The sequence below is a fragment of the Polypterus senegalus genome, chromosome 1 (genome assembly GCF_016835505.1).
Source record: "Polypterus senegalus isolate Bchr_013 chromosome 1, ASM1683550v1, whole genome shotgun sequence".
NCBI classification, from domain to species: Eukaryota; Metazoa; Chordata; class Cladistia; order Polypteriformes; family Polypteridae; genus Polypterus; species Polypterus senegalus.
The window spans coordinates 283,049,074-283,074,018 of NC_053154.1; the positions used below are offsets into that span (position 1 = coordinate 283,049,074).

General features: G+C 38.9%; 1 protein-coding gene across 1 annotated transcript in view; it reads right to left on the reverse strand.

The window, feature by feature from the left end:
- Nucleotides 1-11,614, reverse strand: part of fhip2a (FHF complex subunit HOOK interacting protein 2) — a 55,045-nt gene extending 43,431 nt beyond the window's left edge. The window contains exon 1 of the mRNA XM_039775638.1: nucleotides 11,263-11,614. Within this exon, the coding sequence (XP_039631572.1) occupies nucleotides 11,263-11,307 (45 nt within the window). The 5' untranslated portion in view covers nucleotides 11,308-11,614. The remainder of the gene's footprint in view (nucleotides 1-11,262) is intronic.
- Nucleotides 11,615-24,945: the final 13,331 nt, after the last annotated feature.

Consider the following 24,945-nt stretch of genomic DNA (forward strand, 5'->3'; position numbering starts at 1 on the left):
GAGGACACTTTTCAGAACGCTAGGCGGACGGGGCTTTGCAGCGGCGCAGAAAGAGGAGAGACAGCGGTGAGAGAGTATTATAACAAAGTATTTTTATGTTTCTGACAGTTTCCCCATATGACAAGAGTCCACAGAAATCTCGTTACTACGAAGTACATTCAGCAGCAGATACTTTCATTACAACAAAGTGACCTTGAAATGCTTGAATGAATCATCCACAGAGCAGTTAGTTCTGTGGTCACAGCTCAGTTTTGAATATTTGCACAATGATCTGCAAACAGAAATACTGTAAAAAAAAAATGTTCTTTCTTCAAACTATCCTTGTACTGGTTTTTTGCTGTTTTTGTTTTGCGTGGTTTTAAGTGATACATTTTCCTTATTGCTCGTCAACATTTGAAAAACATCCATTAGAATTTAACTCATTATCACCCTTCTATAGAAACGGCATACTTCTTATATGCAAAAAAGAAGAAAAATCTCGGGTTGCAAACATATGCGAACTGCTGCATTTGAAGACGCCGAAAAAGCCATTTTTATGTGGTTGCAGTGATGCTTGTTCAAGAAACATTCATATTAATGCGGCACTCATTCAAGAATATATGAGGTTTTTAAACTCTCTTGGGACCCGGACAAACAATCTCACACATGGCAATAGCGCTTCAGGACGCACTTCAGCGTGTCGTTCCCGTTGGGTGAGGGGGATCCCAGATCCCAAAAGAGTTCAGAAACCGCACAATATGAATAAGAAGAAAAGGATAATTTGGCTTCTGACTGATAACGGTGCTGACCACAACATGCTTCCGCACTTAGATAATGTTCACGTTGAATTCCTCCCACCCAATTGCATGGCAGTGCTTCAGCCATTGGATTTGGGCATCATTCGCACCCTGAAAATGTATAATCGCAAGGAAATGCTGAGAAAAATTCTCGTCAGCATAACTTGTAGACAGGAGAAGATTAAAATAACGCGAAAGAAGCTATTGAAGCTGCTTCCATTTTCAACATCCTATCTTTGTGATGCACGTTTTCTACAGTGACAGCAACCAAAACGAGATTACTGAGTAGACTGAACATAAGCAACACACTTCGCGTGTCACTGTCTTCCATCGTCCCCAGATAGGATCATCTGGTTGCAGGAAAACAAGCTCAGGGCTCTCACTGATTCTGCATTATGATAAGCTGTATAATTTCTATTATTATATTATAACTTAATATTAATAGAAATGTAATGTAAATTGTGTATAAAACTGCCCTACGAACCCACCCATAATCACCCCATAAACTCCAACCTCCAACAATCCACCGATCCCTGGTAAAATTTGCTTCTAGTAAAGTGGTCCTTGGTGTCAAACAGGTTGCGGACCACTGGGCTACACTACTGGCTGGGCTGCTGAGACTGGCCACTGGGCAGAACTGACCATCACGAGGAGTAATAGCTTGCATATTTTTATGTTTTTTTTGCTCTAGTTTTATGTGATTTTGTGCTAGTATTGTAACAAACAGTTAGTGCAGACTACAGCTGAAGATCTGAAGTGGACGCGAGAGGTTGGTGAGTTGTTTATAAACAGATTTTTGTGATTTTGAGTTTGTATAAAGTGTAGGTCAGGGGGCTTTTTGCATATCAGCTTATTTTACAATATAAACTTTCAAGTAAACTTAGTAAAGTAAAATTTGATTCGTTTTCCAACATGTATTACGGAGCAATGAATTCAGTGAGCGTTTTCATGATTTCAGTTCACACGAACAGGACTTTGTGCTGTTTACGTCACTATACTCTTACAACGTTGAGAATGCGCCTGAGAATATCCAAATTGAATTGATTGAACTGCAGTCAGATTCTATTCTGATGGCAAAATACAACAAAGTTGGTGTACCAGGCTTGTATGCTTACCTGCCACCCTCATATGTGCAGATCCATAAGTTGGCATCGAGAGTACTTTCTATGTTCGGAAACACTTACCTTTGTGAGCAATTGTTTTCATTAATGAAAGCTACCAAAACCCCACATCGCTCAAGACTTACTGTCGAACACCTTTCATCCCTCATAAAAGCTGCAGCTGCACAAGATTTCAAGCCTGATATTGACAAACTGGTTACTAATAAGAGATGCCAAGTGTCGGGGCAAAAGAAATAAATCTCACACTGTAAGACTCCTATATAAGCAATGAATATAATATAATGAATATAATATAATAATATAAGGACCTAGCTAAGAGGCTAAGACTCTAATTGTATGCTGTTGTACGGAGATTGTATGGAAATAAATTGCTTTTCTTTAAACTTTAAGTGTTACATTTTTTAAAGTTTTCAGTATTGGAAAGAAAGCTACAGTAACTTTGTATAATAGTGTAATAGTATTTGTTACAGTGCGGCCCACTGACGCACGTATGGCAGTCAAAGCAGCCCACCAATGGTGGCGAGTTTGACATGCTTGCTGTATATCATCTTTTTGTTTCCTTATTTTTGATTCTGGAAATGGTAAAATGGCACATAGAACAAATAACACCAGGAACACACACACAAATGTATTTGCAATCATGAAATCAAAGTTTTTTGGGTTTTTTTACACCTTTAAACTTTCAGTGTTGTTACTTTGCAGTAAAGGACAGCTTTCCCATTTAATCTGCTGTGACAGTATTTGTTCTAAAAAGCTTCATAACAAATTGTGCATAAAGTTAACAACGATGGCTTTATCACTTTGCATTTTACTTACATACTAAAATGTTGTTTATTGCTGTTTGGCAAAAGACTTTTCACAGTAAAAGCCAAAACAACTCAGAAATAAATCAAAATATAATTTACAGAAATGTTGACTTTAAAGGTTTGAAAAAATGTAATTTAAAGGTAAAAGCTGGCACTTAAATGTAAAAGCATGACTGTATGTTTAATGTTACTCCAGAAAAACTGTATAGTATCAGTGTATTTTACAGGTCATTTCTTGCACTTCATTTCCATGATCAGCCATTTCATCATTTTGTATGATTAGGACATATATCATTAGAGAAACGGATAACAGCTTCCCCTGGTTCTTAAGTACATGCTATAACAATGCAGCTTGGGGTGAGTTTTCTGCCACACTGTTCTGCTCTTCGATCTACAATTTGCCAAAAAATAGATTTTTAAATACTGTATTTATCTGACACACTAAAAAGTATTATTCTTCTTGTGACCTTATTTCAATCAGCTCTTCAACCTGCTCTTTGAATACTGCAGGCTTATGCTAGAGCTGTGAGGCATTCATCACTGCATTCTTCCTCATTAATGAGGAAGGAAAAATAAAGACCAAATCTCTGATTTTCTTTTTACTACTACTGTAACAGCTTTAAAAATGGACATTTTAAAGACTCATTTCAGAGATGGCATGCTCATTTAGCTACTTTAGGCAACATGCAATTTCATATGTAGCCTGTGTCTTAGCAAACTAAAACATTTTCCTCATCGGTTGGCTGCAACAAATGGCAGTGAATTAAGTGGCAGACTTTGTACAGTTGAGAAGTTTCCACTGCTTCTTCGGGTCCAGCGCACCTTTTTTGATTTTGGCAAGACAAATTGCAGTGCTAATGGTGTCAGCAATGTGTTGCAAATATACTTTTATTGGAGGACCTTGTTTTTAGGACCTTGGAGTCTCTCTGACAGGTCACATAGCACATATCTTATAATGGGTTCTTTTAGGTCTCTTTGTAACATGTGTCCTACAAATAAAGGACACAAATTACACTTTTTCTACAACTGTAAAGGTAAAAAACTCTCTGTATGTTATTCCTTGACTGACTGCCACTGTATATTGCAACTGTATCAAGTTCCCAAGAAACGACCATCCAAAAGCTGCGTTTTTTTTTAACCTGTAGCTTACGTTTCCTATAATTCAATTAAAAATTGGTTCTATATTGTCTGATAACTCATTTGTAGGGTATTTAAGTTGCTGCAGATAAGAGTGTCTGCTAAATAAGTAACTATAAGGAAATGCTTAAAGAGTTATTATGTAACAATCAGTACATTTAATTATTTAATTTGTTAAATATAGATGGTTCACCAATTTTTATAATTGAGAAACAGGTGGTGATGTTACATTTTTTGGTAACAACATATATTTAAATTAATCACTGTTTTGAACATGTTTTGAGTAATCATACATGATTTTTTTCTTCTGTTTCTTGTGCTTTTTGGCATCAAGACAACCCCTTTTACTATTTTCAAATGTCACATTTATAGGCTGTAGTCTTCACACGCATCTTTTAAATAGCAGTGCATAAGTAATAAGCAATTATGTACTGCTAGAAAAACAGTAAAATCATGAATAAAATATGAATGAATAGTAACAATAAAAACAAATACTTATTTTCAATATTAATATTTGATGATTCATTTTTGGCTAATTTGACAGCCCTAAACCCAGTGGCTATTTTCATTTATAAAAGTATCACTGGCATAAAACATACAAGCAACAGTTGTCCTGGTGTTCTTTTAATGGACAAAAAGAAAAGACCTTTGCAGAGTCAGAGTAACAACAGAATTTGTTTTATTTTGTCATATACAAGGTAGGGCAGTCCAATCAATGCTCCATCCTTCCAGGGAAAAAACATAACGGGAGTACTTTTGTAGCTGTCAAAAGAACACAAAAAAGGAAGACTGGAAGAAAATCTGTACTGTATGATGAGTCCTGGATTCTGCTGATCTGTTCCAATGGGAAGATCAAGATAAGGTTAAAACCTACACAAGTCCTGAACCCATCCTTCTAGGTGGCAACAGTGTGGGGTAAAATTAGTGTAATGGTATGGAATATGTTTTCATGGAACACATTTTGTTCTTCAGTATTAAGACTGCAACATCTGAATGCCAATGATTTTAGAAAGCCACTGCCAATCCACTGCATTTTTTTGCTGGCAGTAATGTACACAGCAGCAAAACTGCATTTTAAGGATAATGTTCTATGCATTGAGGCCAGAAAAGGCCTGGAATGGTTCCAGGGACCTGACAGTGAATTCAGCTTTATGAAGTGGCTTTTCCCGTAACCAAATTGCAATCGAATTACCCAAGTCGGTAGAATAAGTGGGAGCTATTCAGAGCAGGGATCATCCCCTTGCTAATTTGATGCAACGATGGGACACGATAGAACTAGTGCTGACTGGCATACCTGTGTCAGTATTTTAACACCTTAAGCCTTTTTAATGGTGAATATAGACTGTACTGGATGGTTTAATCCACAACCAGAAACACTGTTGACTGTATGTTGTTTTCCTCAATTAGTTTGTTTTTATCGTTTATATCCTGAGGACATGCACATTAGGTCAACTATAAACACTAGATTAGCTTGGTATAAAGACAGTGTACCCTGAATGGCCTGGTGCAACATATAGTACAAGATGAATCAATATATTTCATTATTTCTTCTTTAAAGACACAAAATAAGTAAAAAAATATTCTCAACTATATTCAGTAAGACAATATAATATACATCATTTTTAATAAAAGTATGGATTTTATAGATATTACTAGGGGGCTCCGCACCCTGATCGCTTTGCTTGCTCACTCCCGGGTTTGATTTACCGAATATACAATTTAAAAAGATTGTTAGTTTCATGGGAATTGTTACATGTGCATTATTTTTCACTTTTATTTTAAAACTTTTGTAAAAACAATACTTTATTTCCAGCCACGGGTGTGGTTACATCTCTTTCTCGCAGGATGTATAACAGTGCTTGCGTTGTGAAGGGGGTGTGGCTGAACGCACACGAAGGAGATGCCATCAGATCATCTGCTGTCTTTCTGCTGCTGGCAAGCTGCCTGTTCTGCTTGTCTCACTGCCCGATCATTTCAAAGCCTGTATAACAGCTGTCCTTTTGCCACTTCACGTCCTCTGCCACTCGCGTTGTGAAGGGGGGGGCGGCTGAACGCAAGCTAAGGTGAAAGGTTGGATCATCTGCTGTCTTCCTGCGTGTTTTGCTTGTCTCTTGTCTTTGTTTTAAGAGCTGGGAGCACAAGAAGCATGTCTGCCAACAGCAATCCAACAACTACTAGGTTAGATGTCCGTGGACTTGTTTTAAATGATGTCTCACGTGACGTTGTAAAAACAATGCTTGTCCTTTATTTCCGGCCCCGGGCGTGGTTAAATCTCTTTCTCGTGGGACGTATAATGCTGCTCGCATTGTAAAGGGGGGAAAGGCAGCCGAACGCATGTTAAGGAGGTGCCATCGGATCACCTGCTGTTGCGCTGCCTGTCAATCATTTTAAAGCCAGTACAGCAGCTGTCCTTTTGCCACTTTGTGTCTCTGCCGCTCGCGTTGTGAAGGGGGGGCGGCTAAACACAAGCTAAGGAGAAAGGTTGGATCATCTGCTGGGTTTCTGCTGCTGGCGAGCTGCGTGTTTTGCTTGTCATTGTTTTGAGAGCTGGGAGCAAGTTAATGTGTCTCTCGCGGGACTTCAAATTGTCTTCTGAGAAGACCACGTCTCGTCTCCCTAGTCTCCCTCCCAAAGATTTTTTTTATAACAGAGAGATATATTTAATTTAAAAAGAGTAACTAAGTGTTACTTGCACACAGTGGTGACAGGTTAAAGTTACGATACCCTGATAATTTGTAATTATCTCCAAATAGAATGACCTTGAAGTACAATGTCTTTAATATAACTGCTGATTTTGTTGTTCTCAACAGTAAACAAACACAATTGAAGTCTAACATTGAAATGTCCTTCCTTGGCAATATTTAAATAAAAATAATAAGCACCCTGAACAAAACACTCTAATACAACAATTCAATGACCAGACTCTTAAATTATTTTAAAGTTTATTTCTCAATTACCAGTCCTTTTTTTATAGTTACTGTATGTAGAATGGCAATAGGACTATAAATACTGGCTATAATCATGTTGTGTGTAGCTGAAAGAAGCAAGCAAACAAGCCTGTTTTCATTTACTGTTAGGTAGTGGTTATGTTTTTTCAGTTAATGCCCAAAACACAGCATTATGCCACATTGTGAAATTTCAATTTTGAAATCTCTGCATTCATCCACTCAGTTTATTGAATCTACAGCTCCAGCAAACAAAAATGGAGTTTTACACCAAGTTGACTATCTATACCCTTAGCAAGTCTACAAAGTTGTTCAAATGATTTAAATATTTTTCATTCCAAAACAAGATTTAAATGTCCATATTTCAATATTTCCAATTTGATCAGGTGCTCAAGCAGTTCAGCTCCTAATGCTACTGCTTTAAAACAGAACAATGAAGTACACCAGCTTAATGTTACTCTGTCTAATGTGGCAGCATATACATCACAACAAAACACACTTAGTAGAGGTATAAGTGAATTAGCAGATCATAAGACTGTGATGTCTGTTAGCCTTTTGAAGACAATATATTGTCTATCTGTTCAGTAATATGAAAACAGTGGAAACACATACATTATGTACAGTATTTAGAGCACACACTGACACAATGTGCCATTTAGGGCACAATTCACTTCTGTAATACTACAGTAGAACCAACAAGCAGTTTCAGTACTCTAACTGCCCCGCCAAGTGTCATCGGAGTAGTTTTCTTTTAACTAATGCCATGGGAACATTACATGACTTCTGTTCCAAGGGAATCCCAACTTTGACTGCAGATGCTGATCTTGTTGCCTTCAGAAATTGTAGAGAATGATAAATTACCAGCCTCCATAAGGACTTTTCAGTACACTTTCAAATTTCTGAAGTATCACAAGAACACCAGTGCTACATTAAGGCGTTCCACCAGTTCGGCTTTACTCTAGGCCCTTTTTTGGTTTTTTTTTTCTTTTCTATCATGGAATCACAAACACCAGACATCAGACAGATGAGCCTCTCTTCTGTTGGTGCAGTCCAAAACACCCATGTTCTTTCTTCCCTTGGGATTGTACTTTATGGCCTATATTTCAGGGTGAGTGTTCATGCCAGCTCTTGCACAACCCCATTATCTAGGACAGGGGTACTCAATTAGAGTCCTGCAGGTCTGCACTGGTTACAGGTTTTCATTCCAACCAGCTTTACAATTAGAAGCCAAGCCTAATAGATAACGAAATTTGGTATTAAATTATATGGCTTGTTAGTGCTTTCTTTCCTCCAAGACAAAAATTGTGTTTTTTTTGTTTTCTGAGAACATTATCCATGTGTTTTTTTGGTTCTTCATTTCTCTCTAATTTGTTTCTAAACATTGTCTTTGCATCGATAATTTCATGATGCTTTACACAAGTGTATACAGAAGACATTAGCTGAAAAGCTTGAGGTTCCTTTATCATTTGCACCTCAGTATTAACTGACGGCTGATTAAGAAAACAGGCAACAAATAAAACCTAAATGACGCAATTTCCAACTAATATAGGCAATTAATGGTAGTGAATTATAACAAACAAGTTAACTAAAACTAAGCCCAAAAAATATTGCTTTATTAGTAAATAAATGAATTCTAATTAAAAAACTAGTTAAAATAAAAATCTGCAGCCACTTCAGATCTCCAGGACCATAACTGAGTAACCCGACCTAGGATTTAAAAGAAAATCAAACCTGATTAATTTAGCGAGTTGGAGACCACTCTAACAGAGCTGCTAGGGATGTCAAACTACATGACTTGCACTTACGGTTTGCATGCCATGACTACCCCACACTCACTGCAAGTATGTAAATGAAGGTCTGCAGTGGAAAATGGCTTTAAAAATCCAATGTGAAAGGGCGTTAATGACCAATCAGCTCTGCATGCGAATAGTGCATACCTACTGCACCTTAAGGTCCATGTCTTAACAACTGCCACCTACTTCTAAAAACTAATCTGATTAAGAACATTTCTTCTTCAACTGTACTTCATTTCTATGTAGTGGTGTGACACACTGGTTACCACTACTGCTTCAAAACTCTAGAAGACCTGGCTTTAAACTCAGCACGTGCTACAGCTGCCAAGGAATTAGATTCTCGGCCATTTGAATGCCCAATTAACTGCCTACTTTCAGATCTTTGTACTTGTATGACATACAGCAGTCTTTAAACTAGCCAGTACATCAGTAATTGTAAAGTACAGTATCTTGGGAAGGTATATGCAACAGAAAGTTGCCATATAAAATAAATGTTAATTAATTCTAACAGTATGATGAATGATAGTGACTTTGTGTCTCTTTTGACAGACTGGTAATCATTCTAAGATTGGCTCCTCCCAGAGTAGGCATCAGCACCCTGTATTCTTGTAGAAGAATTAAGCTGTTTAAGACAATTAATAAGAGAATGGAAGGTTTAGCTTTCAAACTCACTACACTAAAAAAAAATACAGCAACCACAGCAGACAAAGACAGTGGTCAGTTGCCCCTGAACTATAAAGGTACAGTAAATTTTTAGATGATTCTGCATTTATGGGGTGTATTGATAAGTGGGATGAAGTCGAGTATGGGAGATAGGTACAGAACATCATTTGTTGGTGCAAAATTGATTGTCTGCATATTAACATCAGCAAAACCAGGGAACTGTTTATTGACTTTTGCTGCATCTAAGAGCCTCAATATCCGGCCACTACTCAAGGAGTGGATGTAAAAGTGGTCCAGTCCAAAAAGTACTTGGAGGCCAACATTAAAAAAAGGTCTTAGAAGACAGAAGAACTATATAAGAAATGGCAGAGTAGGCTCTTTTTCCTTGGAAGACTATGTTCCTTTAATGTGGGTAGTGACGTCCTTCACATCTTCTGCAACTCTGTGATGGCCAGTGCAGTTTTCTATGCTGTGGTGTGCTGGGCTGGTAACATCACTTTAAAAGAGTCCCACCAAAACAACATGCTAAAAAGGGCAAGCGCAGTTATTGGATGCATTCTGGACCCCCTGACCCTGGAGGTAGTAGCAAAGGAGAGTATTAAAATAAAACAGAGTGCCATTATGAACAACGCTGCACATCCACTCTCTAACAGCATGGACTTTCACCCAATGAATCATTCAGCAGAACTGTGTCAGGAGATGCTGCGAGGGCTCCTTTATACTGCATAATGTCTCACTGTGACTGCCAAGTCAGATGTTTTCTTTCTTTTTAGTCATTCTGGTGTGTGTTCAGACCATAGTGTGTCTGTGTATATATATATTTATCTACCTATTTAAGTTTTTTATTTATTTAAAGAGCTTCTGTAAAAAGCCAAATTTCCCCCTGGGGACAAATAAACTTCTATCAAGCTGTCTGTCTGCTGCAAAAGAACAGACCAATCCCAAAAAACTGTGCAACCCTTGATGTCAGATCTCAAAACTCGTAGTTTGTTTTGTAATTTTCCAATACCATAAAAAGGGTAAATATTATAGAATAAGACATTTTTGTCAATAGGTTGAGAAATCTAACATACCCTGTATTAAAGTACAAACCTAGCTGTATGAAAAGTAGGATACTTGTCAGGCATGGTGTTAAAGGTTCGCTGTCATACACTCAGCATGCTATTTATAACACATATTGCTTGGTCTTGGAAGGAAAAAACTTTGTGAAGAGGCAAAGATAAATGTGCAACTGGAGAAACAAGTAAACTGTTGTACTTTAACAACCTTGTTCCCTGTGATTAGTATGTTGTTTTTGAAAAAGTGTAAAGCGTAGTAGGCACTGCTGTTTCTTCTAGACTCTAGAGCAGAATTGAAGTGTCAAATTAATCCAAATATTAAAGACAGGCATCAACTTCTTGTTAAAATTCAAAGCATACTGCATAGGCCGTAGCCTAACAGTCCCTTGTCCTGGTCCAGTGAATCGCAGGTAAAAAGCTGCAATCATCATCATCATCTCCGCCGGTGTAGACTCTCATGTTTACCTGCTCTCCATGGAGCACAGGAAATGCTCGCTCCCCTCAAGCCCACTCATTCTTAACAGACCTTCAACACAAGGAGAATGAAGTCGACTTCACCATTCTTAACGCGTGTTGATTAAGAAGGGAGTCTTACGTACTGTTTCAGTAAAACTAAACGAAAACCACATCAGGATACCATGCGCCTGCCTTATGTATGTGGGCATCCCACGTAACATAAAAGCCAGAAATGACTTCGATCAACTGACAGCATTTTGAAACGTGTTTATGGTGACGTCAGTTTGTTTACATGCTGTATTCTCTCAGCTAACTACGAACCACAGCAACAATTTCTTTTTCAAAACACTTTGTTAATTCTAACAGTTACTCAGGTACGAAAGGCACAAAACCTTTTCCCCAATTTGTACTGCTAGGCCCTGCGACTCCCGAGAGCCCGGCCCTCTCGTAATGGAAGAGCCCGATAACAGCGCACCCTACATCGGGCTTCTCGGTAGTAATACTCACCGCCTCAACAGCATGCTGCAGGATGGAAGTGAATTTGGAGAACATTTTGCTTTTGGACTGTAGTATTTTCTCTCGAGAAGACCTGGAGAATTCCTCAATCTTCTTCCTGCTACTGCTGCCGCGATCCAGATTGGACGGTTCTTACGGTAATACTCGACACACAGAGAAAAGAATATAAATACATTAAAAAGAAAAAAAAAGAAAATGTCGCCGTAAATTAAAAAAAAATTAAAAAACGTATGACAGGAAAGCCGACTCTACAGTCCCCCTGTCAACACGCACATACACAACACTCACAAATAGACACACACGCACACACACAAGAAGACTTCGAGCGACACCGTGGCGTTTCTAAGACGACATGCGCTGATCTACCGCTAGGGGGCTACCGAAGACTGAGAAGTTCTCTATCGCTCACTAGTGGCCAATACCGAAATAGCCATTAAGATATTTTCCATTTTTTCTTATTTACTGGATACTTGTAATAAAAAAAATAATAGTAATAATGATGATGAAGATGAAAAGGAATTTTTATTCACTTCATGCAATGAAGTTACTTTCTAACCATCCACAAGAGAAAGAACATGGTCCTGATTTAGAGCTTGACAGAGGACTTTTCAGTTGAGTACAATAATAATAATCCTATTATTACAATGCACCTCAAAGATTAGGATGCAATTACGACGTCAAGACAGCATTACAAAGTCAGACATTTGCTCACTCCTGAACAGGGTCCATGGGGTCTGCTAGAGTCTATCCCAGCAAGCATAGGGCACGAGGCAGGAACAAATCTTGGACAGGGTGCCAGTCCATTGCATGGTGAACACACACACCCACACCCCAACACTAGGACCAATTTAGGATTGCCATTTAACCTAACCTGCATGTCTCTGGACTGTGGCAAGACACTGGAGCACCCAGAAGGGACCACTAGGGGGACATAAACCCTGGTCTCCTTTGTGTAAAAGTAGCAGCACTACCACTGCACCACAATGCCACCCAGCATTACTATGTGATGTATTAAAAGTTAATTAACTATTTGTAGCAGAGTACATATTATTTTTCTTAAGGACATGCAAATATTCATTTATTCTTCTTCCTCTTCATATTTTCCCATTTCTATGTGGAGTTGATGTGTTTCCTTACCCTTCTCCATACAGCTCAGTCTTGCACCTCATCCTCAGTCAGACCCTTTTCCTTCAGATCTTCTTTTAGTTTATCAGTCCACCTCTGCTTTGACCTCCCTCGCTTTCTCTTCCCCTGTAGTTCCATTCCTATCACTCTTTTGCTGACATATCTATCTATCTATCTATCTATCTATCTATCTATCTATCTATCTATCTATCTATCTATCTATCTATCTATCTATCTATCACATGTCCATACTACTTCAGCCTACTTTCCTGTACTTTCTCCGATATCTCTTCCACTTTTGTTGTACCTCTGATTGTCTCATTTCTTATTCTATCCGTCTCTTCTACAATATCCATCTCAACATACTCATTTGTGTTATATCTAACTTCTTCTCCTGTGCACCCTTTATAGGCCTCACCTCTGTACATTATTGCCTGTCCTAAAAACCTTACCTTTAACCTTTGCCTTAATTCTTTGATCGCACAATACGCCTGATACATTCTTCTAATTGTTCCATCTACACATCACTCTGTGTTTTTCTCTGCATCTAATTATCCATCTTGGACTACCACTGATCCTAGTTATTTAAACGTATCTACTCTTTTTAATAGCTCTCCCTGCAGGCTAATTTCTGAATCCTGATCATCATTAAACATTAAATACAGTATTCTGTCTTCTTTTTATTTATCTTCAGTCCTCCATTCTTACAACTTCCTCCCCTTTTCCTCTTTTCTAGTGCTACACAAAATAATGTCAGCAGCAAAAAGCCTACACTAGGGGGATTGGTCTGTTATCCCATGATTCAACACATTCATATCCAAATCAAAGAGGTAAGGACTTCAAGAAGATCCCTGGTGCAGACCTCCTCTAACTGGCATCTTGTCTGCTTCCCCTGTCCTCTCTCCCTCATATTTATCATGGACAATCTTCATATACTTCTCTGGTACTCTTTTCTATCTTATGAAGCTCCACACCGCTGGACAAAAACAACAATAATAATAATAATAATTTACATATAATAAACTGCTTAATCAGATTTACATTGTTTCATATAATTTTGAAGTATTTCAAAAACAATAATACATGGATTTTTTTAAATTTGTCATGCTTATTTGAACTTTTTTTATTTTACATTCTCAAGTCTCACTTAGAGAATATGCTTTGTATTTTTCAAGTCAGAGTTATTTTTTTGCAATCTATACATGACGCAAAGTTGCCTTACTGACTGACTCATTCACTTACTCAACAACAAAAATACTATTTCCTGTTTAGTTAAAAATTGCTTTCAGGCAATGATTCTCAAACTCAGTCCTGTGGACCTACTGTGGCTGCAGGTTTTTGTTCCAAGCAGATTCACAATCAGTGATAATAACTGATGTAATTGAATTAACTGGTCTTTTTTCTTTTCTCTTATTTTGCATTCAGAAAAGCATAGCAATATGATTTTTACATCTACAATGTATTTAGAAATATTCTTGCTGTGGCTTTAAATGATTAACTTTCTTTTGTTGTTGCCCTTTTTGTGTGTAGTTTGCTCCCTTATTTGTAGCCTAATAATAACAATTCAAATCCAGCAGAGCAGACACCCGGGCAAGCAGTACTAAATGATGAAAGGCTGCAACTTCTTCAGAGTCAGACCCAATAATTATTAAACAATGGATTATATAACCAGAAAACCTGGAAAAGCAGCATGAAAATATCGTTAAAGCATTAAAAAAACCTATATTATCCCCTTATAACTGTTTTGTCCATTTACAAAATATGTATGAAACTTAGTCTTGTAATTTCTGCATTGACCACAGAACAAAGAAAATGGGTGATAATGTAATTAGGCTGGGAGTTCAATTAAAAACAAAAGTTGGTTGGAACAAAAACTTGCAGTCAGACTGGGCCCCAGGATTGAGTTTAAGAACCAAAGATCTAGGGCACTCAGTGTATGCACTAAGAAAGGACAATTTGATATATAAATTTATAGAGGTAAAACCTCATAAATAATAGAAAAACTAAATACCACAAAATCTCCAAAAAGGTTTTATTGAAATTTGGTTATAGAATAAAGAAAATTAGCCTGACATGTTTTTTCATTTGTTGATATTTGTTGATAATAATGCTATAGTAAGTGAGCTATTCTTAGTTATGGCATCCTTTTTTTATTGACTTCTGAGAAGTGATAGCATGCAGAGAAATGGGACAACTGCTTTATACAAATGAATGATTAAATGGAAGTTCCACAAAACTTAAAGAAGACATGCTTAACAAGTTGTGTCCTGTAGACAGTACCGGTGACTGGTTATTTTTGTGCCCTAGGGCAAGCTTATTAGTGTGCCCACTGACTGTTTAGTAGCTAACCCATAGGGCTGGGTTTTCCACCCCACTTATGATCTGCTTCCAAAGGTGATTGCCTGATTCGCCATAATGGTGACTGCCTATAGGTACACACCGTACTCCCTAATCTGTCATCTTCTTACTCCTCGTGATATGGTATGGGATACGTACAAATTTGAGGGGGTTGGGGGGTATGTTTGTCCCCCCTTGGAATGTCAATCTAGCTTATAAAACAGTATGTATTTCAAACAATGGGTTGGGTGTGTGAGCCAATGGAGGTGAAATACATATAATACTGCAGAAAACCGGTGTGTCCCCTTGGAGGTTTGACCGTGATGTGCCCTTATGCTTCAGTTAGAATAACAGAAACAGTGTACTGGCCCCCTTCAAGCCCTCTATACAACACAAGCCAGGGGTGATGGTATGCCTTGATCAATTTAAACACTTGCACAACTCAGTAAACACAGACAGACAGAACATAGACAAGGTGGACATTGAACGGGGTGGTTGGTGATGTTAAGTGCATAGCTGGTCTTCTTTAAAAATGGCCAAATATTTGGGTGGGGGTTGAGTTTTGCTTTGTTAAGTTAGACTTGACTGCATGGATTGTTACTTGCTTTTAAATAAAATCAAATCAATTAAAATCAAATAAAAATGGCTAAATCTCACAACAATGATTTGCTTTTTGCTTTATTACCTTATTAAAACATCTTGGATACACTGTAATTCAAGACAAGGATCAGTACATGATAGGGTTAAAAAAAAATGGAAGCATTTGGCATTTTAAGGCATTTTATTCAACTATGGCCACGTGTAATCTTAAGCCCTATTTTAAGATGGATGAAAAGAGAATGTGTTTTTAAAATTTATAAAAATGCTTTACTTTAGAATGCAATTTTATGTAACAAATTATTATACACTATGATTGTGAAGAAAAAAACTTAGACTTAAAAAATACCAAACATATTATTTAATCCAGCAACCATACCACCTGCAAATCAGAACAGATCATTCACCTTCAGGTAAGCATATCTGGGCCCAGCCAATACTAGGAAAGTTTGTGATGATACTGGAAGAGGTGTTGATGAGGCCATCAGAAAGTGCTTTTCCTGTGGTCTGTGGGGGGATCCCACTGCCCCACTGCAGTGTGGGATACCTTGCTGTAAAAATAGGTGCTGCTCTTCAGATGGGACCTACAATTGAGGTTGAGACACTCTGTGCTCATAAAATATTCCTGTACAATGTTTGAAAAGAGTAAACTGCCCACCACAGCCTGTTTATTCTGATCCCCTAATGATCACCTGCCCTTTATTGACTAACTACATCTCTTACCTGCTAGCTAATGTGTGGTGACCATACTGGCACAAAATGGCTGCTGTTGCATCATCCAGGTGGGTGCTGCACATTGATAATGGTTGAAGAGGTTCTTAACTGTTCATGTACAGTGCTTTCAATGGGTAAGAAAAGTAATGGAATTAATTGTTGTTTCCATACTAAAACTGGAGTCCTCACACATGAAGTGGATTATTCCTACAGGAGCAGTTATATTTTGACCTGTCCTTAAAACAACAGAGTTGAAGAAATACTTATGGTAAGTCCATCTGTCTTTCCATTTCCTAAGTTAATTTAATCGAAGTCGAGATTGACAAAGTTATCTGTTATGCCCAGACCACTTCTAGCCATTTTGTCACTTAAGGAGGAGACTATTTAGGGGTAGAAGTGCTGAAATTCCATCCTGTCTATGGCCTCAAGCAATCAGGAAGCTTGTGTATGTAGTGCAGTCGAACTGAGCATCCCCAACCCCTACATGAGTAATGCCTTCTGGATGAACATCATGCATGTTTTATTTATTTGGCTTACATATTTACTCAAATTACAAGTACAATTCTACCCATAGTTTGAAATTTGGAGTGACAGGAGGTGACGTGACTCATTTAGGGTCATAGAATGAATCAGTGTTGGGGACTGAAGCAGCAGGCCTATGGTTTACAGTCCAACACCTTGACCACTAAAGTCACACATTTTGCATGAATTATTTTAACATGGTGCTGTTTATCAGAAGAAAACCAGTCACTAATGCAACTTAACAATTTTCCTCAGGTACCACTGTAACAATATTATTACACTGAGAATTTAATATCTAATGTGACTCTTGTCAAAACAGCATTTTTGGACATGTCCTAAGACGCTTGTACTAAAATCACAAGCCTGAAAGAATTTTATAATTAAAAAAAAAATAATCTGCCTTAGAAAACTGATCTACAGTGACCAGAATAACAGCACATCCTTCAGGCAAATCAGTAACAAGATCAACTGAAATGTCTGTCCAACATCTTTCATGCAGAGATGATGGGCCAACAATGACCCTCTGGGCAACACTGTAATGCCTTGCTTTAATTACACGCCTCACAAGTTATAGCACTACATTAAAACTGATTATAGGTCACTCAAAAAATCTGGATATAAGAATTCTTGGCCTTATGTGGACACTGCTGGCTCACAATAAGGTGACAGGGTTTGAATCCTGGGTGCTTCTTGTGTGGATTTTGCATGTTCTGCCAAAAAGCTTCCTGCTGGTGCTCTGGTTTCCTCCCACAGTACAATGACATGCGGGTTAAGTGGTTTGGTGATGATAAATTGGCCCAGTGTGTGTGTGTTCTCCCAGTGATCTGTGAATCTCCCAGTGAATCTTTCTTTACCAACTGATGCCCCACAGCCGCTGGACCCCACAACCTTGCCCAACACCCAGTCCATACAGCATTGAAAAGAGTAGGAACAAGAACTCAACCCTGAAAAACCCCAGAATCAACTGGGAAAAAAGCAGAGGTTCTGCCTCAACTCTGCACAGCACTCACAGTACCAGTGTACAGGCCGGCCATGATATCCAGCAATCTTGAAGGGATCCCGCGAACCCTCAGGATGTCCTAAAGGGCAGCTCGATCAACTGATTCGAATGTTTTACGAAAATCGACAAAGGCTGCAAAGAAACCCTGCCGATATTCACGTTTGCGCTCCATGAGAACCCTCAGTGCCAGGATGTGGTCGATGGTAGACTTCTTAGGCATAAAACCAGACTGCTCTGGTTGCTGGTAGGTCAGCAAGTCATCATGGATCCTATTGAGGATGACCCTAGCCAGGACCTTACCTGGAACCAACAGCACTGTTATCCCCCTGTAGTTGCTGCAATTCAGGCAATCACCCTTCCCTTTCCAGATAGGGTTGACAAGTCCCGTTTTCCAGTCAGTTGGGATGATGTCAGTCTCCCAAATGGAAGCAAAGATTGCTTGCAATGCCAGGAGGACAGTCTTACCACCAGCCTGGAGAAGTTCACCCCGGATACCATAGATCCCTGCAGCCTTCCATCCCCTCAGCTAGTTCACCACCTGTGCAATCTCAGTGAGATTGGGTGGTTCACAGATAATTGGAGGATCAACCTCAAGAACCATGGACCCAGAGATATCCAACATCCTAGCCAAAGGATCAGCTTTGAACAACTGCTCAAAGTAGCCAGCCCAGCGGGTCACAACTGCAGTGTCATCCGTAAGGACCGTTCCATCAGCTGCCCTGACTGCAACTCTCCGAGGAACAGATTCAAATGTGCATAATGCTTCGATTCCTTTGTAAGCAGGACATGGGTCGCTAGACCACAGATGGTGTGTCACTTGCTCACAGCCTCTTTATCTGCCCTCAGAGCCCTCACAGCCATCCTTCTCAGTTCCCAGTACAGACCAGAGTTGCCATTGAGCCATGCGCTGCGACTCCTCTCGATGATATCCAGGGTGCCCTGTGAGATGAAACACCTCCTTCTGGGAACACCGGTAACACCAACACAACCCTCAGCAACTTTCAGAGTATTGTCACAGAAGGCCTCCCACATCACATTAGAATCAGCAGTCGTACCCAAATCTAAAAGTTCCTCACATAAACTACGTGCAAACTCATTAGAAACAGCCTGGTCTTGGAGTCTGGCCAAGTCCAGGCTCATTTTCCTAGTAGGTGGTAACCTACTGGACCTAAGCTGGATCCTAAGAGTAGCAACAACAAGTCTGTCGTCAGAATTCACAAACTGGGAACTTCTGTAGACCCTGCAGTTTTTCAAGAGCCTCCAGCATCTGCCCACGAGGATGTGATCGATCTCCTTCATCACACCACCAGTATTGGAGTGCCAAGTCCAACGATGCGGTTCAGGGTGCTGGAACCAGGATCCAGCGATTCGTAGCCCCTGACCTTTTGCAAAGTCAAGGAACATGGAGCCACTTTCACCACGGTCACCAGACCCAAATGGGACAGAGACAATCCTCATAGCCAGCCCTGTCAGTGCCAGTGGATGCACTGAAGTGACCCATGACCAGAGGAGTGTCACCTCGTGGTCACCCATCAACCACCGAGCAAAGCTGTGAATAAAATGAACTAAGTCCCATCAAATAACATGTCAAGCCCCTGTACCAATACTATGGCTCAGGCAACATTTTAGGAAAATGGACATTGACATTGTCATGTAACTTTTTAAAATATTACTAGGGGGCTTTGCCCCCTGCTCGTTTCATTTGCCAACCCCCAGCGTTGGGTGCTGGGTGCCCGCTATCCTGCAGCTCAGCTGCTTAAAGTGTGTCGGGGTACCCTTCCATTAGAGAAAGCAATCATATTTAAAGAGGTGGAATACAGAAGAGTAAGCGGGGAGCAAGAGGAAGACAGTTTGATCCTTAGCTATTAAAGATAGAAAATCAGTTACTTGAGTATTTCACTTTAAATACCAATGAATAATAAAACGTAGTAAAAAGTAGAAGTAAAAAAGTTAAATATAATAAAAAGTAAATAAAAATGTAAATCACATTGACGCCTTGTCAAAAACAATATTATGAATTACCCTTATCCTGTAACTTACATTCTATAAACGTTGCTTTTTTGCATTTCTGTTTGCATATTGTTCAGGATATTTTTCTCTTTTTCATTTATTGGACAATTCTCTTTGTTCTTGATTTTTATTATATGCAGCTCTTCTTTGTTCATTTTCTTTTTTTCAATGTTCAGTATTAGCTCTTGACACTTTTTTTTGTATCGCAATCTAAAATTCAACATTCTTGAATAGATAATTTGCTTTTCTGCCTTGCCATTATAACAGACTGCTTTGAAGGGCGAGTTAGCACTGAGTGTGTCATGCGGTGGTATGCAGTAGGAGTAATGATTGGGCGAGCAGTGTGGAGGGGAGTGGTCAAGTATAACAAATGTGAAGAGTATAATCATCAAGTCATTGGTGATGCTGAATAACAGAGGATGGGATTTGCAGAGTTTTAATGCAAGTTTGAATGTAAGCTTATTTGAGAAATGCTTATACAGTACTACTTGGAAACAAGTCTTTCGCAGTGTATTCAAAGTCTAACGTTGTAGTCCTGCTTCCATGTTTTAAGTTTAATTTTACTTTGCTACATCTGTGTATTATAATAATTATTATTTCTATTGTTATTGTTGTTAATGGGTTATTATCTATTCTGAACACCAGGGGGAGTTGTAGCATCCCAAACCTCAGACACAGCCACAGTGACACTAGTCCCGGGTTCAAATGAAAGATTTATTAAACACAAACACATGACCTCCATCAGGTCCTTCATACTCCTGCTGCATGATGGGATTTGTAGTCCTGGTATTGATGATGCTTTTTTTGGGTTGCCCTTCTCCTGTTATAACCCATGTCTTCAATACAACATATAGTCCTTATTTTAAGTCAGACTAATGGTAAGACACATGCAAAGTTTCATAAAAACTGGTTCAGACATTTTTGTATGATCAGATAAACAGACATCTAAACGGCTTATGATTTTATTTATATAGATGTTACATATAATTGTTTCTGTGTATGTTTTTTTCATTTGTGTATGTCTCTATTTTTTTCTCTGCAAGGCAACACCAACAATGTGCTGAACGATGAATGCAACAGATGTATTTAAGATTACAATACAGTTTATTTTTGTATAGCCCAAAATCACACAGGAAGTGCCGCAATGGGCTTTAACAGGCCCTGCCTTTTGACAGCCCCCCAGCCTTGACTCTCTGAGAAGACAAGGAAAAACTCCCAATAAAAACCTTGTATGGAAAAATGGAAGAAACCTTGGGAAAGGCAGTTCAAAGAGAGACCCCTTTCCAGGTAGGTTGGGCGTGCAGTGGGTGTCAAAAGTAGGGGGTCAATACAATACAATATACAGAACAGAACAATTCCTTAAGACAGCATAATAATAAAAATTTTAGAATTACGGTTTAACAGTAGATGATATGACATAATTAGGTTTGGATATTTTTAGAGTCCTGGAGACCTCATCTATCTAGCTGCCTCCCCATTTGGTCATGCCACGGCTGAAACGTTGCTCAGATGAAAGGACCCCTCTTTCCCATGATTCCTGTGATCCTCCATCAGGGATGACTTTACCATAGGCAGGCAAACAACTTGGCAGGTGGGCCGTGGCACCAATGGCCACATTTGGGTACCGAGAAAAGAAACAGAATAGGTGAGGGTTAGTATTCAAATATAATTATCATGTTACTTATGTTATAGTGCTAATGACTAACAACAGAGATGCAGTATGTACAGTTAATCAGCAGCTCTAGTCAGGATATGCTAAACTGAAGTAGTGAGTCTTCAGCCGGGATTTCTTGGCTTTTTATCTCTAGTCACTAACCCTCATTAAGTTTTAGATGGGGACAGGGCACCCTGTGGCAATAGAAATTTAGGTGCTCAGATGGAATGACCACTGCTGTTTTGTGCCTAACCCCACTCATCATGGCTCTGGCTCATATTAAACAGACCTAAAAATTAACCAAATATTCTGCTTGAAAAATTATATATTTTTTCAAAGTTTCTGATCTCCAACATCTGTAATATGCTTTGTGCTTAACATTAATGTCTATATTTTAGTAAGGATTTTTTATTGTCAAATCAACCTCCACAACCATTTTAACCCCATAATGTCTGATTCAAGCCCTGAACTAAACCTCCATTAATCACTGTCAATTTCAGATATTCAGCTGTCTATTATTAGTATCTCAGTCAAAGCTGTTTGAGGGGTTTGACTGATCCATCAGTGATACATTCACTGGCTCTTGGCTCCATCACTGAATCTGTTCTTGAGTCAGATGAAAATTGAATTTTTTTTCCCAAATCATCTAATTAAGAGGCTCTTATTTAATCTATGAGGAGCTTTGTGTGCCAGCTCATAGTGCTGATTGCTAACTATGTTTTGTACACTTTAGATTCTGCTGTATATTTTTATTCTCTATGCATGTGTTTCATAACTCTTTTAAAGTATTGCACCCCCCTCATATTTATTATGTACAGAAACATAGCCTGGTGGCACAGTGGTTAGAGCTGTCCCACAGCTCCAGTGTCTTAGGTTACAATCCTGGACTGGCTACTGTCACTGTAGAGTTTACACATTCTCCTTGTGACTTAGTGTGTTTTTCTTTGGGCACTCTGACTTTCCCCCAAAGATGTGCTTGTTTGGTGATTAAAATAATCCACATATAACTGAATCTAGGTGTGTGTGCGCTCAAATGTCTATGGATTAATAATTAAAGAAAATTACTGCAAAAGATAAAGATTGAATAACTGCTAGCAGAAAGGAAAATCCCCATTGAAGGGTTCATAAAGTTTGACAAGAGTTATTAAATTTCTTATTTTTTCACTCATACTTTTTCCTGATTATCAAAGCGAACATAGCCCTTTTATCAGCTTTTGGACCTTCCTGTTCCAAAAAATTATAGACTGTAACTAGAACTGAGTACTGGTTGACAACAGATATGTAACACCAGAATCACAAAAACTCCAATCTGGCTGCACTGCACTGCACATGAATTAGTCTCATCTCATCTTCTCAACTGTTTATCCTGGTGTGGGTTGTTCAGCATGTCACCTAAACAGTTTTTTTTTTTCCATATGCAGTTGTTCTTACTAATCAGGTCTGAACTTCTACTCTATATCTATGTTTATCTGGACTCTAGACTGCCTGGTCATTTTAATTTTACTATCTCTTTATTTTTTGTATTGCCCTTGTATGCTGCATCATATTTTAACATTTATTTATCTTTTGTATTCTGTGTTGTCCTTGTATATGGCACCAGTACTATCAAGACAAATTCCTAGTACACATTAGCGTACCTGGCCAATAAAGTGAATTCTGAATCTGATTATGATTCTAGTGGCACAGGCCAAGCAGGCCAGTCCCAGACTTTCCTGTCACTATCTACAGATTCCATCTCTTCCTGAGGAATCCTTAAGTATTTCCAATTAGCTAAGCAATATAATCCCACTATTGTGTCCTGGGTCTGCTGCAGGGTCTCCACCCAGTAGGACATGCCCAGAACAGCTCCAGAGGAAGCAGCTCTAGAGGCATCCTTACGACATACTTAAACCACCTCAACTGGCTTATCTCAATTAGGAGGAGCAGCAAATCTACCCTGAGGCTAACCTCAGCCATTCATTTTCTCACTCTGACATCAGCCCAGCCACCCCGCAAAGAAACCTCATTGCTGCCACTTGTGCTCTCAATCTCATTTTGGTCATTACCAACAGCTAATGACCATAGCTAAGGGTAGGGATCTAGATCGACCAGTAAACTGAGAGTTTTGTCTTTAGACTCAGCTACCGCTTCATCACCATGGACTGGTACAGCTCCCACATAACTACTACCATCTCCCCTATCAGTTAGCCTATTTCACATTCCCTTTTCTGTCACTTGTGAACAAAATCCAGATATATTTGAACCCCTCCACTAAGGGCAGTTGTTTTTCCCTGACCTGAAGATAACAATCCATTCTTTTCCAAGAGAGGACTATGACTTCAGACTTGAAGGTGCTGATCCTCATCAATACCATTTCACATTCAGCAGTGAATCACATGAGTGTTTGCTGAAGGCCACAGTCAGAAGAGACAAAGGGGACAACATCATCTGCATCAAACAACAATGCTTCTCCATAGCTTCCCCAAATGTAACTTGATAAACACAAACAGGAGTGGTGACAAAAAACAGCTTTGATGGAGTCCGACACCAACAGTAAACAGATTCAACGGCAATTATTTGGACACAGCTCTCACTGCATTATTAAAAAAGCATAAATAGCATTCAAGAATGGCCCTGTTACTCCAAATTCCTGCAGTACCTCCAATAACACATGTCAAGGAACACGGTCACATGCTTTTTCCAAAATCTACAAAACCCATGTACTGTAAACTGGGTTATCATACTCCTGTGCACCCTCCAGCAACTGTGTCAGAGAGAAAAGCTGGTCTACTGTTCCAAGGCCAGGATGGAATCCACATTGTTTATCCTGTACCTTTATCTCAACTATCAGACCAGTTCTTCCCTCCATCCCCTCCTGAGGAGTGTGATCCCTCTGCATTTGGAACACACCCTGTGAATTAGTCTGTTCCATAACTACGATGTGCTATGAAAGATGTTTTTAAAATGTTGCCATATCTTTCTGTCTTCTGCATCTTGTTCTGTTATACCCATCACCTGCATGTCCTCTCTCACCCTATCCATAAACATCTTAGGCCTTCATCTGGCAGCTACAACAACAATATTTATTTATATAGCACATTGTCATACAAACAGTAGCTCAAAGTGCTTTACATAATAAAGAATAGAAAAATAAAAGACACAATAAGAAAACAAAATAAATCAACATTAATTAACATCGAATAAGAGTAAGGTCCAATGGCCAGGGGGGACAGAAAAAACACAAAAAACTCCAGACGGCTGGAGAAAAAATAAAATCTGTAGGGATTCCAGACCATGAGACCGCCCAGTCCCCTCTGGGCATTCTACCTAACATAAATGAAACAATTCTCCAGCTCTATTCTTAACATCCTTCTCCCATTATACTCAGCATCTCTCCTCTGCATATGTCCAAACCAACACAATCTCGCCTCTCTAACTTTGTCTCTTAACATGAGCTGACCCCCTAATGTACTCATTTCTAATTCTGTCCATCCTCGTCACACCCTGCAAATCTTAGCAAATCTAACAGAAATTATGGTAAATGTATGCATACCTGGATAGTATTTTTTTAAACAAACAGTGCATTTCTTTTATTTTTCAGTCTCCATTACACAGAAATGTTAGAACCAGATGAAATGATAATGTATTGCTATTACTTGTTTTATGCATTTACTTGTTTCATATGTTTGCTGGGATAGACATTTTTTCACCCAGAAAGAAAAAAATACAGATGTTT